The 15,879-nt window shown below is 43.4% G+C and overlaps 1 protein-coding gene across 2 annotated transcripts in view; it reads left to right on the top strand.

Annotated features, from left to right (window-relative positions):
* USP34 (ubiquitin specific peptidase 34) overlaps positions 1–15,879 on the top strand; it is a 104,035-nt gene that overhangs the window by 73,071 nt on the left and 15,085 nt on the right. For both annotated transcript variants that reach the window (XM_083604686.1, XM_083604685.1), the window contains 19 exons: positions 62–139; positions 1,755–1,849; positions 2,334–2,506; positions 3,803–3,956; positions 4,391–4,469; positions 5,296–5,349; positions 5,450–5,545; positions 7,582–7,646; positions 7,749–7,824; positions 7,910–7,957; positions 8,729–8,794; positions 9,802–9,882; positions 10,820–10,905; positions 11,827–11,995; positions 12,331–12,405; positions 13,122–13,273; positions 13,754–13,802; positions 13,897–14,001; positions 14,104–14,148. In XM_083604686.1, the coding sequence (XP_083460812.1) occupies positions 62–139; positions 1,755–1,849; positions 2,334–2,506; positions 3,803–3,956; positions 4,391–4,469; positions 5,296–5,349; positions 5,450–5,545; positions 7,582–7,646; positions 7,749–7,824; positions 7,910–7,957; positions 8,729–8,794; positions 9,802–9,882; positions 10,820–10,905; positions 11,827–11,995; positions 12,331–12,405; positions 13,122–13,273; positions 13,754–13,802; positions 13,897–14,001; positions 14,104–14,148 (1,746 nt within the window). The remainder of the gene's footprint in view (positions 1–61; positions 140–1,754; positions 1,850–2,333; positions 2,507–3,802; positions 3,957–4,390; positions 4,470–5,295; positions 5,350–5,449; positions 5,546–7,581; positions 7,647–7,748; positions 7,825–7,909; positions 7,958–8,728; positions 8,795–9,801; positions 9,883–10,819; positions 10,906–11,826; positions 11,996–12,330; positions 12,406–13,121; positions 13,274–13,753; positions 13,803–13,896; positions 14,002–14,103; positions 14,149–15,879) is intronic.

The following is a 15,879-nucleotide window of genomic DNA, read 5'->3' as shown; positions in this document are numbered from 1 at the left end:
AAGTGGGAATAAATTCACTGATTCCTGTTAATTCTTTTTTTAAAAAAACATTGTCCCTTAGGACTGTGAACATGTCAGCCAGACTGCTGAAGAGTTCTACACGGTGAGATGCCAGGTAGCAGACATGAAGAATATTTATGTAAGTGGTACTGAACCTGCAGTGATTGTCGGCCTCTGTTAAGCAAACATATGAAGCAACTGAAAGCAGAATCAATGATCTGACTAGCCCAGTATTGCCTGCTTTGATTGTCAGCAACTCAACCACTGAGTAATCTCCCCTCCTTATATATGGCTAAATTCTCCATTGCACTAAGTCATTCTGTCAGGGCAAGTTCTCTGGCACCTCGGACAGAACAATCCACTCTCCTGTGTGAGAGCCTGTGTGGTGTAGTGGTTAAGAGTGGTGGACTCGTAATCTAGGGAACCAGGTTTGATTCCCCGCTCCTCCACATGCAGCTGCTGGGTGACCTTGGGCTAGTCACACTTCTCTGAAGTCTCTCAACCCCACTCACCTCACAGAGTGTTTGTTGTGGGGGAGGAAGGGAAAGGAGAATGTTAGCCGCTTTGAGACTCCTTCGGGTAGTAATTAAGCGGGACATCAAATCCAGACTCCTCCTCTTCCTCCTCCTCTTCTTCTTCTTCTTCTTCTTCTTCTTCTTCTCCTCCTCCTCCTCCTCCTCCTCCTCCTCCTCTCGTGTGATGTTGTGGGGGATCTCTACCACCTTGTCCCCTAAGCTGATTTTGGGGAATCACATGGAGGGAGGGTTGCATAAGTAGAAGGACTTCCACTGAGGGGACTCATTTGTTGAATCCTGCGCATCATTTTAACAATTCATGCTGATGAGGACTAGTGGGTGTTCTCCCTTCTGCTGATGCCAATAAAGCAGAAATGAAGCTGTGTGTGGTGATGCCCCACCCTCTGCTGTGGGCTCCCCTCAATTTTCAGAGGCTTGCAGGGGAAGGAGGGACAGCTGAAAATTCCCTCCCTCCACATTCTGATGACAAATGTTGGCCATCAGCAGAGGAAGCACCACTAGATATTACCTAGTGCCATAACTGTTAAAATAGTGTCCAACTGTCTCCAGAAAGGTAATATTCTGCTTCTAGCTCATGGGTAGGCAAACTAAGGCCCGGGGGCCGGATCCGGCCCAATCGCCTTCTAAATCTGGCCTGCGGATGGTCCGGGAATCAGCGTGTTTTTACATGAGTAAAATGTGTACTTTTATCTAAAATGTGTCTCTGGGTTATTTGTGGGGCATAGGAATTTGTTCATTTCCCCCCCTTCAAAATATAGTCCAGTCCCCCACAAGGTCTGAGGGACAGTGGACCGGCCCCTTCTGAAAAAGTTTCCTGACCCCTGATCTAGCTGCTGTAGGTTTTGCAGTTGGTGGTGATGTGAGAAAGAGTAATGTATTATTATCCTTCCTATACTAGCACCTTTGCTGACAGCTTGAATGTGGACTTGTTGGGGGTTTTTGGGTGTGTGTGTGTGTGTGTGTGTGTGTGTGTGTGTGTTTTACGGTGCCTTACATGAGATACAAGCCCAATCTTAGATTGGGGGACACAGTTGCATGTATTAAAAACAAGTATTTTTGTTAGGGCAGGAGATCACAGTCCTGACTCTACATTGTGCTCTCTTCTGAAGATAACAGTACATCATTTGTCATGCTCAATATTTTTTCATTTCTTAGTTTCATTTCTTTAGTTCGCACAAATAAATAAATAAAGCTTTTCCCTTCCTGTTTTACGTACAGGAATCCCTTGATGAAGTTACCATTAAAGATACCCTGGAAGGGGACAACATGTATACATGCTCTCACTGCGGAAAGAAAGTACGGGCTGAAAAAAGGTATTGTTGAGGGAAAACACTTGGGGATATTTTTTTTTATCTTGTTTATGTTTAATTTTGGTAGAAGTTACCAGTCTAAACAGACATAAACCCAGTTCACTCACAACACTAAGCCAATCCATGACTTAGTGCAAATGTGTGGATTTCTGGAGCAAATATCACAGCTGCTACACTCCTCCCCTGGTTCAGCTGCTGAGCCATGGTTTGCCTTATTCCCTCCAAACCAAGGCTCTTCTCCCCTAGACAAACTGGGAACAAATCTTGATTTCAGCTCATGGTTTGTCTGGAACGAGGCAACTGCGAGCCATGATCTTTATTCTGGGACCTTGCACGGTTTTGCTCAGGGTTCCATGGCAGCTGGGTCATGCATACCAGGAACAGATCTGCTTGTGCTATACATGAGCAATACTTTCTTTCAAAAATAACAGTGGTCCTTGAAGGAAGGCGCACGCCGCAAGGAATTATTTGCTTGTTTTGTCTTTAGGGCTTGTTTTAAGAAATTGCCTCGCATTTTAAGCTTCAATACAATGAGATACACTTTTAACATGGTCACTATGATGAAGGAGAAAGTCAACACACACTTCTCATTCCCCCTGCGTCTGGACATGACACCTTACACTGAAGATTTTCTTATGGGGAAAAATGACAGGAAAGAAGGTATTTGAATTTAGTTCACCTCCGCAGTTTTGCACCTGGCAAACTGTTTCAGTTCTGATAACTCCTCTTCATCTATTTGGATATTTCTGGCAACATGGTTTCCACTAGAGTTGGGCAGACACTGTGGTACTTTGGCCCCTCAAGTGATGAGCATTCAGAAAACTTTGTGGGGCTTTTTGAACGTTTTGACATGACTGGTTAATGGTACAGTTGATTGCCTGTCCCTCCGTCTTCCCCAAGGAAGAAGCTTTGCTTTTAATTACTTTTCTTGCTGGAGCAACCATGATCCAGAGTTGCTCCAAGCCTTTCATGCATTCATTAAAGGCCTTTCCATCAGCTGTCCCCTTTTCCTTTGTGGAAGAGGAGGGGCTTAAAAGGGAGGTTAGGAATGGGACCCAGTTTAAGGTAGACCTATTCAAAGGGGTGCTGTGCCCACCTTGATTTGGGGTCATTGTAATTCATTAATTATAAATTACATTTACAGTGGTACCTCGGGTTAAGTACTTAATTCATTCCGGAGGTCCATTCTTAACCTGAAACTGTTCTTAACCTGAAGCATCACTTTAGCTAATGGGGCCTCCTGCTGCTGCCACGCCGCCGGAGCCCGATTTCTATTCTTAACCTGAAGCAAAGTTCTTAACCTGAAGTACTATTTCTGGGTTAGCGGAGTGTGCAACCTGCCGCGTATGTAATCCGAGGTACCACTGTATTGGTGCATGTACACACACGTTGGGTTGGTGTCTTTCTGCAGGGCTGCCAAATATATTGTAGTTTGTTTGTAATAATAATAATAATTTATTTATACCCCGCCCTCCCCAGCCAATACCGGGCTTGGGGCGGCTAACAACCAATAATAAAAACAAGTTGATTAAAATAAAACTTAATAAAATACAATACAACATTAAAACATTAAGATGCAGCCTCTTCACAGGAGGAGAAAGGAAAAAAGAAAGAGAGGGAGGGAATCAAATTGGCTCCAAACCAAAGGCCAGGCAGAACAACTCTGTCCTACAGGCCCTGCGGACAGAAATCAGATCCCGCAAGGCCATGGTCTCATGAGACAGACTGTTCCACCAGGCCGGAGCCAGTGTTGAAAAGTCCCTGGCTCTGGTTGAAGCTAATCTAACTTCCTTAGGGCCCGTGACCTCTAGGGTGTTGCTATTTATGGACCTTGAGGCTCTCCGTGGGGCATACCGGGAGAGGCGGTCCCGTAGGTACAAGGGTCCTAGGCTTGTACTTGGTCTCTTCCAGTAATTAAAAGAATGAGATTCTAAAAGTTGTTATACATTCTTTAAGGTTTCAAGGATGACAGCAACAGTTCTAAAGAGACCAAGAGCTTTGAGTACGATTTAATAGGTGTAACTGTCCATACTGGAACAGCAGATGGGGGACACTACTACAGCTTTATCCGGGATATTGTTAATCCTCATGCGTACAAAAACAACAAGTGGTGAGTCATAAATGCTCAATCTTCAACTTGTGTCACAGTAGATGATTTGTTAGCAAAAAAAAACCAAACCCAGGGAGTGCGGGAGGAAAGCTCTATGTAAAAGGGGAAGAGGGAGCATTCTTGATCATCAAATGATGGGTTTGGTAATATGTTTGAACTGAGCAGTAGTCTTTTTTTAATAGTTTTTAAATACATATTTTCAACCTTACATGTTTTCAGATTTAGTTATCTTCATTCTGTCCTGGCTTTTGTAGCATTTAGCTAAAATGTGTCATCTAACTCAGTAGACGAGTATGCTCATATTGTATTTATTTCTTGTAATTTCACATCAAGGGACTCCGCGGAATTACAGCCATATTCCAGCCAGCAGAGTAAAATGTTTGGTTTTATATAAATTGGCTTGATACATGAGTGTAACGTGTTGTGTTTTCTAGGTATCTTTTCAATGATGCTGAAGTAAAGCCATTTGATTCTGCTCAGCTGGCTTCTGAATGTTTTGGTGGAGAAATGACAGTGAGTTGTAATCTCTCTCTTTTACAAGGTCAGAAAGGCACCCACATAGTTGCAATCCCTATTGGCACTTTTTAAGCAGAAAGAGAAACAGCAGAAAACTGGTACTGTGCCACCCTTCAAATACATTGTGAACTTCTGTAGAGCCTATAATCACTCTATGAAATGCATAAACTAGGTTAGATTGTTGCAGTAATCTAACCTAGAGGTTACCAGAGCGTAGATGACAGATGTTAAGCTATCCTTGTCTAGATAGGGGCACAGATGAGCCACCAGCTGAAGCCGATGAAAGGCCACCTGAGCCTCAATGAGCAAAGGATACAGAAGTAGCCTCAAGCATTTGAATAAATAAATCTTCCTTACTTTCAAGTCAGAGTCACTTTTGTTGTGCTTTGGGATGGGAGTGATTACCTTAGGAAATGCAGAGGGGCTAAACGTATTTGGAGATACCAGTTCACAACTGTAAGATCCTCACATTGCCATGACTTTTGAGTAGGTGCAGTTATGCCAGTCCCATCAGATATGTTGTGTATTTTAATTACAATGTAGGTGCTAGCTTATTTCCACACTTCACTGTTGCACCAACTCATAACAAAATCGAACGTGGAAAGTTAGAGCCCTTTTTTTGTTCTTAAGGACTTACAGTAGTGATCAAAGGTGCTGTAGTTGGAAAATCAATCATGAAGCTATGAAGAGAATTACCGTAAATTCTGTGCCAATAAATGGGTGTAAAATTGGGGTTAGCCTTTGTACCATTTGTGCATGCAAAACAGCCATGACAGAAAGGATGGATTATTTTTTTTAAAAAAAACCCTTTTCCTTCTTTCAGACAAAGACGTATGATTCTGTTACTGATAAATTTATGGATTTCTCCTTTGAAAAGGTACTTTGTTTTATCCTTCAGTTTTGAAAAGAAACTCAATATAATCTTTCTCCCTCTTTCTGTTTTGAATTAATGCTATTGGATTTTTTGCTTCCCCCAGACCCATAGTGCATACATGCTCTTTTATAAACGGATGGAGCCAGAAGAAGAGAACGGCAAAGACTACAAATTTGATGTTTCGTCCGAGTTGCTAGAGGTATCTTTGGCTACACTTAAAATGACAATGCAGACTTTTACTGATTCTTTTTCTGACTATCTTGATTAGCAGAAGTAAATTTTATCTTGCCACTTTCAGCCAGCCATTTGCTTTAAGCTCACCAAGTGACTGATAGACTGATCTTCTTCCCTTGATGGAGCTGCAAAATGGGATGTAATCAAATTAGTGGCTACGAATACTTTGCTGGCTTATATGCTGTAATACAGGGACGCGGGTGGCGCTGTGGGTAAAACCTCAGTGCCTAGGACTTGCCGATCGTATGGTCGGCGGTTCGAATCCCCGCGGCAGGGTGAGCTCCCGTCTTTCGGTCCCAGCTCCTGCCCACCTAGCAGTTCGAAAGCACCCCTAAGTGCAAGTAGATAAATAGGTACCGCTTTATAGCGGGAAGGTAAACGGCGTTTCCGTGTGCTGTGCTGGTGCTGGCTCGCCAGAGCAGCTTTGTCACGCTGGCCACGTGACCCGGAAGTGTCTCCGGACAGCGCTGGCCCCCGGCCTCTTAAGTGAGATGGGCGCACAACCCTAGAGTCTGACACGACTGGCCCGTACGGGCAGGGGTACCTTTACCTTTATGCAGTAATACGGCTCAAGGACCATGAGTTTGTGCCTGTGTCTGTGAGTTCTCACTGCACTGTGGATCACCAGGGTGTCGAAGTACAGTCAAACCTTGGCTTCTGAATGCTCCCGGTACTGTACGTTTTGGCTCCTGAACACCGGAAACCTGGAAGTAAGTGTTCTGGTTTTCAAATGTTTTTTGGAAGCCAAACATCCGACGCAGCTTCAGCTTGTCAAACATTTCGGAAGGCGACCGGGCTTCTGGAATGGATTAACTTCGACAACCGAGGTTTGACTGTATCCAAAGAGTTAGAAAGGATGTTTAGTATTATGATTGCTAGGTTAATTAAGTACTTTGATTTAGATAAAGCATTGGGAAGAGCAAGCAGCTCTGCTGGGGGGAAATGCATTCTTTTATAAGCAGTCCATGGCATCTCCAATAAAGAGCCCTAGGACAAGACTGGGAGAAACCTCTGCCTGATACAAAGGGAAGTTGCTGCCAGCGATAATGAAGAGCCTGACTCTGTGTATGGCAGTTTCATATATTTAAAAAAATATGGCTTCAATCCTAAGATAAATTTGCTTAAGATGATTTTTCATGGAAGCTAAAAGTTTTTCATCCCCTATACATCCCCCACAAAAAACAGAGTTTGGCCCTCTTGAGCAATATGAGATTGGAGGAGGGACAGTTTTGGGATCCAAGCCTGCGAGTGGAACCCAACTGCACCGTTCCATTTGTGCAAACAGGATTTCCCCTTCCACTCCTCTCACCTGCCGCCCCGCCCCCTGCGCTCCACCCGAAATCTGCTCTTGAGGGTTGTGGCGCCCTCTAGAGCAGATTAAGGAGGTGCTGCAGGATGGAGGAGTGGAACGTGCTACTCCGTTGCATCCGCGGGAGCAACACTGGATCCCATCCTATGAGTTTGGCATTGTTTCTTTAAGAGAAAACACCATGGCCTGGTAGGTTAGTAGTGAATCATGCCGCCCTGTGAGTTGCATGGAGGAAAATGAGTAGACCAGGCATAGGCAAACTCGGCCCTCCAGATGTTTTGAGACTACAATTCCCATCATCCCTGACCACTGGTTCTGTTAGCTAGGGATGAGAGGAGTTGTACTCCCAAAACATCTGGAGGACCGAGTTTGCCTATACCTGGAGTAGACCATAGGTGGCGGGGGGGGGGGGGAGATTTTCAACATGTATTCATTGTTTTTTCTTACCTTGCCTGCTCCAAATACTCCCAGGACAGGGTAGATAGTTGGTTTCTCTCTCTTTCTCCCTGTCTGTCTTTCCCTGTCGCTGATCTCACACCTGCTTTACATATCAGCTAACTTTGAACTATTGTGTTAAGTTTAAATTGCTGTGTGTGAGAGAGAAGGTTCCTTACTGAAGGCTTTGGCTCTTGCTTTCCGAATTGTATGGCTCAGAAGGAGTAAACAGCTTTGCACTTGCTTTTTCTCTTCAGTGGATATGGCACGATAACATGCAGTTTCTTCAAGACAAGAATATTTTTGAGCATACATATTTTGGGTAAGCTATGCCTAACTTGAGAACCTTTTTTAAAAAAAACAACCTCCTACCCAGATTTTAAAATTCAATTTAAGTAACTGATAACATATTTATCTGGCCTAGGTTCATGTGGCAATTGTGCAGTAGCATCCCCAGCACTTTACCAGATCCAAAAGCGGTTTCTCTGATGACAGCCAAGGTATGATTCCTTATCACCTTTTTAAAGCCCATCTTTTACTGTTGGTTCAGTGCACTCTGTGTGACTGTCAATTCTTGTCTTACAGTTAAGCACCTCTTTTGTCCTCGAAACATTTATCCATTCAAAAGAAAAGGTACGTTGCTAAATATAACACAGGCATAAAACTGCTTAAGAAAAATTGCTGCCCTTCGGTTTGTGGAAATAAAAACAAAGCAGAATTTGTAATAAAAATTGATTTTGCCTCAAATGATACATTGATTCAGGCTGCAAATGTATGGCTTTTTGTAAAACCCTTGGAAGCAGCGTGGACCAATTTGTTGTATATGTATTTTTCCTTCCCCAAGATTTGGTCATCTTTACTTCAGATTTCATACAAGATTAATCCATATACACAGACTATATTGTTTCATAAGCAAATTAAATGTATTTTTAATGCACAAGGTATGCAAATGAATGTATACAGACGTAACTTGGAAGTCGAACGGAATCCATTCCAGAAGTCCATTCGACTTCCAAAACTTTCGGGAACCAATGCATGGCTTCTGATTGGCTGGAGGAAGCTCCTGCAGGAAGCCACGGAAGTCACTTTGGATGTTCAGGTTCCAAATAATGTTCAAAAACCGGAACAATCACTTCCAGTTTTTGATCGGGAGCCAAAACGTTTGGCAACTAAGCAGTTCAAATTCCAAGGTACGACTGTATTTTAGACTATATAGCCCAAGATGACTCTAGCATGTGACACAAACCATTTTATTAAAGGAAACACTTTCAATAAGGAAGATGTGGAAGGGTACCAACCATTCCTTGTGAGATACCTGTTTCTTTTAACTTAGAGGCTACATTTATTTTTATGTAGCCACGCAATACCAATTGTAGGCTTCATTTAGTGTTCTTATCTCTTTAGCCTACAATGCTTCAGTGGATCGAACTGTTAACCAAACAATTTAACAACAGCCAAGCTGCTTGTGAGGTAAGATTGAAATGAACATTTTTTTATTGTAGTTTGTGCTGTAAGAAATGAATATGATAGATTCTCCCCAAATATATTTATTTAGAGGAGACCTAAGACAATAATTAGGCATTTACTAGCATTTCTTGAAGGATTTTTTTTCCTTCATTTTATGATGTAGGCAGTGGCGTAGCGTGGGTTGTCAGGACCCGGGGCAAGGCAAGTAATTTGCGCCCCCTAACCCATGGATTTGCGCCCCCTAACCCGTGGATTTGCGCCCCTAACCCCCAGATGTTGCGCCCGGTGCGGCCGGCCCCCCCTGCACCCCGCACGCTACGCCTCTGGATGTAGGCTAAAAGGAAGAGTAAACATTTTGGATCACGCAAAACGTAAGATTGTGAGAAGGGAATGTCAATATTCTGAACAGCCTTTGGTGAGACACCAATGTATGAGAAGGGCATAAAAAGTTGCAGATATGTTGGTGTGGTACAACACAGCCTTGGAGTGAGGTTGATGGAGTTTGTGGTCCAAAGTATCTACATTATATCCAGGCTGCTCAGTCTGGTCTGCATATCACAAACCAGAGTGCCTCATAAGTAGAGAGCAACAAGAGATAGAGCTTGTCGCATAGTAACGCCTGCAGAACCTCTCCAGTGTTCAGACTTTGGATCTAGCTCATCACTGTAGATCACATTCTGCTAGAAGGCAGGAAGGCTAAGTTCCTTATGTAAAGAAAACTCTGTAACTTAATCCATTCAAATGAAAAAGGAACCTGTTAGTTCTGACCATGGGGATGATAGTCCCCTGCCCCCCCCCAGTAAAACTCTGCGATTGTTACGTTTCCCCCACTTCTTCCCTGGGTAGTAAATAATTGCTAGATCACTTTGGGGCTTTTACACAAATGCTTCTTTAATTAATTATAATAGCATACCATACAGCTTTATTAAGGTATAACACATTAGAAAAGACTGTTTCACTTAAAATAGAGTGTGAGCTGAATTGTGAACAATGTGTTTTTTTCTTCCCAGTGGTTTCTGGATCGTATGGCTGATGATGACTGGTGGCCCATGCAGATTCTAATAAAATGTCCCAATCAGATTGTGAGACAGGTGAGCAAAATGGGCCATGCAATCTGCCATGTTAAAATAGTTGTTGCTGTTTGAGATCAAGCTGTCTCTTGTGTGTAGCCATTTTTGTTCTTTTCCCTTTCCTTGTTACGCCCAGAAAATCCTGGGCTGCTGTGTGTTCTCTGTCCACTAGTAAGCTATAATTAATTTTAGCCATTTAAGCCCTCAAAATGTTTAATGCATTCAATCTGCCTGCGCAATTAATCCTTCTGTACAGTTGAAGTGTTCTTCATAGTTTTCCAAGACATTAGCTCTGAAGCAGTTTGGCAGCTTTGGGCGTGCTTTTATACCGAGGAAGACCTGGGTGCACATGTTCATCTGAGAATTGAAGTCCATGTACAAAATGGATTGCAGAAGAGTTACTTTTAGATGTGCCATTTTGCAACAAGTGGAAGCCTGTTCACACAGACAGCATTGTATACAACCTATTCAAAACATTTTTTCCTGTTGGTTGGCTTGACATCCACTCTGAAACTCGAAAGCTTGCTCAGTATTTTATGACACTTCCAATTTGTGCTACATATAGTTTCCTACTGTGGGTTGTGGCTTTTTCTTAACATATCAATGTTGCTGCCTGCAACTTTACGTGTGTGTGATGTATATGTTTGCAAACACGTACATTTACACTTAAAACATCTCAGCCAGTTGTATCCCTCTTTTAACTGGTGGGAATTGAAGGTCGTCAAAGTAGACCTTCAAGGTTGGGGGATCCAGAATCTGGCCTTCTGGCTGAAACCAGTTCCCTGTCCCAGCTCTATAATGTCATGGGTGAAGTTGTATTTAGGTACATGAAACACAAGATCGGTTTAGTCATGGCTGACTCTTTGAACAATGTAGTCCTAGCATTCTTTTTTGAAGTCCTATTAAAATTATCTGTGAAGTCCCAAACAAAGTCACCCTCCAACTCATTATTTTACAGATGTTCCAGCGCTTGTGTATTCACGTGATTCAGCGGCTGAGGCCTGTCCATGCTCATCTTTACTTGCAGCCAGGAATAGAAGACTGGTAAAACATTTTTACCTGATAATGTTTTCTTCTTAAAAGTTATTTCAGCTATTCAAAATGCTTGTTTTATTATTAAAAACAATCGTACCTACGGGACTGCCTCTCCTGGTATGTCCCAGAGAGGAACTTACACTCTTCAAACAAAAACATCCTGAAGGTCCCAGGCCACAGAGAGGTTAGGCTGGCCTCAACTAGAGCCAGGGCTTTTTCGGCTGTTGCTCTGATCTGGTGGAATGTCCTGCCACAAGAGACTAGGGCCCTGCGGGACTTGACATCTTTCCGCAGGGCCTGCAAGACAGAGCTGTTCCACCAGGCCTTTGGTCAGGGCACAGCCTGACTCCCTCCTTTGGCAATCTTCACAGAACTTTAGCCTAATGGTTGCCATCAATTTGATTTGAATTAATTTTAAGTAAAATGATTTTACAATGTTGTACTATTTTATTGTTGTTGGCCGCCCTGAGCCCGGCTTCGGCTGGGGAGGGCGGGATATAAATAAAATTTATTATTATTATTATTATTATTATTATTATTATTAAGCATTAAGAAATACATAATCAGACCTTTCTGTTTCAGGCTGTTTCCTTTGTTTTTATACTGCTGCGTGGTCACAAGACTGAGTAAAATGGAACAAGTTCTAAACAGCTTCCCTCTGTAGACTGTTTTTTGTCATCTTCAGCCTTATCCTATGCATGTTTTTATTCTGAAGTACGTCCTGCTGAGTTCTGTAGGACTTTTTTTTAAAACTAAGTAACTGTGCATAGGATTTCAGTCTTAGCTGTAGTACATAGAATGCCTGAGGATAATGCAGTATGCACATAAACATGGAATCTCTGAACATCCCTTTAGATTGGCCTGAGGTCGCTTTTGCCTGCAGAGTCTTTAACAATACACTGAATGATTCAAATTGAAATGTATTTTCAGTTCGGATGACATGGATGGCCCTGTGGAAGATATTGGTAGTCGCTCGTGCGTAACCCGCTTTGTGAAGACTCTGTTGTCAATTATGGAGCATGGTGTGAAACCTCACAGTAAACATCTCACAGAGTACTTCGCCTTTCTTTATGAATTTGCCAAAATGGGAGAAGAGGAGGTGAGTGCAGCTTTGGTTGGTCTGATTCTCTGGGGACTCTGCAGTTTCTATTTGGGAATTTTGTGTGTGTGTGTGTGTGTGTGTGTGTGTGAGAGAGAGAGAGAGAGAGAGAGAGAGAGAGAGAGAGAGAGAGAGAGAGACCATGCTGCTGTGCCATCTGCTGTCTCAGATTTTTGTTACTGTACACATTTTTAAAATGTTTGTGCCTTCATTATATATAGTCAGAGAGGGAGAAAAGCCAACCTTGGGATGGGAGGTGGGCCATAAATAACTAGAATCAGTAAATATACTAACTATATTGCTTACACATTCCAATAATTTTCACCTGTTTCCAGAGCCAGTTCTTGCTTTCACTGCAAGCCATATCAACAATGGTCCATTTCTACATGGGAACCAAAGGACCTGAAAATGTAAGTATTAAGATTTTCACCTTTCTGATCAAGTGATAATGTTTGCTTCCACACACCTCATGTTGACCCACATATTGAGTGAACGCTGAAATGATGGAAATAGCTTTATTAATGTGAGCCCTTTTTTAAGAGTCGTTTTTGTAAACTGTGTTTTGTGGTACCTGGGAGTGCCTTGAAAGTTCTTACATGAGAAGGTCACTGATGAGGATGAACTTTGGCTCCTGATTTCCCTCTTCAGTGCAGGGGTCCCTACAGGTATAGATAGTGCTCCATAATGTGGGAAGGTGGTTAAAGCCCAGGAGGTCTGGCCCAAACCCCATGTGGGCTTGGAGTTGAATCCTTGTCATTGCACTTCACTTAAAAGGCTTGTTGGAAAAATAACGTGAAAGGACAATAAAGGTAACACCTGTCTGATGCATAATAGGAGGAAGTTCCAAAGGCCCTATTCCTACATTGTATGGGATGGATCCCCTGATAAGCTTGTATCTGTCGGAAGCCCTCTCATTAAGCTACCCTTGTGGTTAAGTCCTGATGCAGAGTAACTTGGTTGATTATTATAATAAATGGCCTTTATAGTTAGTGCTAGGCCTGGACCAAAAGAATCCCAGGGAGTGATAAAGTGAAAAGGTTAATCTCTCAGACCTGCAAGGTGATTTCTTTCAGCTTGCCATGAGAATTACATGTATATTGTTGTCATCCCCCCGCCTGTCCTTTAGCCACAAGTTGAAGTATTATCAGAAGAAGAAGGGGAAGAGGAAGAGGAGGAGGAAGATATTCTTTCTTTAGCAGAAGAAAAATACAGGCCTGCTGCACTTGAAAAGATGATAGCTCTGATAGCTCTTCTGGTTGAGCAGTCCCGCTCAGAGAGGTAAGGAGCAGCCACACACAGGCACAGCTTCTCCCTTGGGTTTACCAGGGTGGTTCAGCCCATGGCCCTCGAGGCCTTTTTGGCAGCCTTCAGTTTAGTGGGCTGCCCCGGTTTAGACTCTTGTTTAAGTGCAGTTAGATGCAGAACTGGGTGCACTCACCTCACTTACTTTTTGAGTGGTGCCTCTTGTACAATGAGCTGGGCTGACCACTGGAGGTGGCTGGTGGTGGGGCTCCCAAAATCTGTAGCAAGAGTAATGGAGAGATTGCACTTATCAGCAGCATGAAGCAGGCAAAGTAAGGGCCTGCCTCTCTACAATCTGTTCTGGCTCACCTAGTGGAGAAGCACTGACTTTCTGTATGTGCAACCTTGCATGGATCACTCTGAGAGAATGAACATTACAGGAAAGCAACTCTTACTTTTTCAAGCCCGGTAGATTGATGAAATGAATCAGTTTGGTTTTTAAAATTGTGTTTTTAGGCACTTGACTTTATCCCAGAATGACATGGCGGCTTTAACAGGAGGCAAGGTAAATATATTTGGATGCTGGAAAAGTACAACTGTTTTCAAATGTGCCTTATTAAAAAATGTCTGCTGTACTAACACCTTCGGATTTGTTTCAGGGTTTTCCTTTCTTGTTTCAACATATCCGCGATGGGATAAACATCAGGCAGACCTGCAATCTTATATTCAGCCTTTGCCGGTACAATAACAGACTTGCAGAACATGTAAGTATCAGCTGCTGTCGACTTTGTTTGTTCCAGGAGCTTTACTGGGAAAGTTGCACTGGAGTTGCATATATAATCGAAGTTTTCCTTTCTCTCTTACAGATTGTTTCCATGCTTTTCACATCTATAGCCAAGTTGACTCCTGAGGTGCGTACGGTTATGATATTGTTACCAATTTACTGGGGACGTGGGTGGCGCTGTGGTCTAAACCACAGAGCCTGGGGCTTGCCGATCAGAAGGTCAGTGGTTCGATTCCCCGCAACGGGGTGAGCTCCCATTGTTCAGTCCCAGCTCCTGCCCACCTAGCAGTTCAAAAGCACGTCAGGTGCAAGTAGATAAATAGGTACCACTCTGGTGGGAAGGTAAATGGTGTTTCCGTGCGCTGCTCTGGTTCTCCAGAAGCAACTTAGTCATGCTGGCCACATGACCCAGAAACTGTGCGGACAAACACCGGCTCCCTCAGCCTATAGAGCGAGATGAGCATGCAACCCTAGAGTCGTCCACGACTGGACCTAATGGTCAGGGGTACCTTTACCTTTACCTTTACCAATTTACTGGCCTGACATTTGCGTCTATACCTCTACAGATTAGCGTGGGCCTGTATAAATCTTTAGCAGCCAGTTCCTCTCAATTTCTCCATTTGTGCCCTCCTAAAAGACCTTGCATTCTCAAGTTAAAACGGTTGATGGGAAATACCACTGCCTAACTCAGGTGCCAGTCAGATGAAACTGGGCTAATATATTCTTAAGGCCAAGATTTCGCCACGTAAAAAGAATAGATTCCGGGGTGGAACTGCATGCCTTAGAGGCTGGTGTCTCTGATTATGCCCTGTCCCTTTCTACTATGTAATGAATAGCTGCTGTTCTTTCTTGTGGGGAAAAGTGCTGAATCTGAGAACAAAGTTTACTTAGTCTGCCCTGACAGTAGGTAGCTTCCATTGAAATGGACCCTATGTGGAGGATAATGCCGTTCTGTTCATAGTGCACAGAAAAAACATGCATCTTCCCTTCCTGCCCTCATCTTTTTCTCTCCCCTTGTTTATGCAGTACACAAGCCCTCCCTCTGCATGCACACATGCGCATAAGTATGTCTACAAGCAGGACTTGAGTACAACAGCACTCTCCCTATTGAGATTCCCAATAACTGGTATTCATAGGAACAGTGTGGTGCTGAACCTCTGCTGTCTTGTGGGGCAAAGGCTCAGGAATAAACCCTACAAACATCCAGAGTGGAGTCCCTAAGACAGTTGGATGGTGCCTTGTATGCTGCTCCTGCAGCCAAGCTGGTACCAGACATATTGCTCTGCTTACCTTTGAACCATATCAGCAAGGCCGAAGGGGGTGGGTCTTGTCATCTGGGCAGCCCAGGACCTCCATACACACTGCCCAGGCTTGCATCCCAGGGAGGTCACTTCAGTGCTGCTAACAGTGTGGTTTAACTTCACTGCTGGAGGTGCACTCCATTGTCTCTTGAGACAGGCAGTCAGTGTAGAACGCAGCCACCATGGCTAGTAGCCATTGATAGCCTTCTCTGTGAACACATACACGGTCGTTATCAACATTGCATTAGTTATAAATAATGAACTGAATTTGATGGACTCTGCACAGTGTGGCAGGTATAATTCTTCTTTCCACCAAAGGAAGGCAAGTTGAATAGACGCGTGACATCAGGGCTTGGCTAAGGACCTCTGCAGTACATCCATAAGCAATTTTCAGGGTGCTTTGCAGCAGCTGAGGAATGTCGTGGCCGTAAATCTTTCAGCTGCATAAACGCACATAAACTGCTCACGGGATGAAATAAATCGTGGATTAAAAGTTGGTTTTCAAGGCATGGCTGTGATTTCCTGATGTGATTTATAGGCAGTATTTCAATGTGCCT

This window comes from Podarcis filfolensis (assembly GCF_964270895.1).
Source record: "Podarcis filfolensis genome assembly, chromosome: 3".
In the NCBI taxonomy this organism is placed as follows: Eukaryota; Metazoa; Chordata; class Lepidosauria; order Squamata; family Lacertidae; genus Podarcis; species Podarcis filfolensis.
This window is presented reverse-complemented; position numbering and strand designations above follow the sequence as displayed.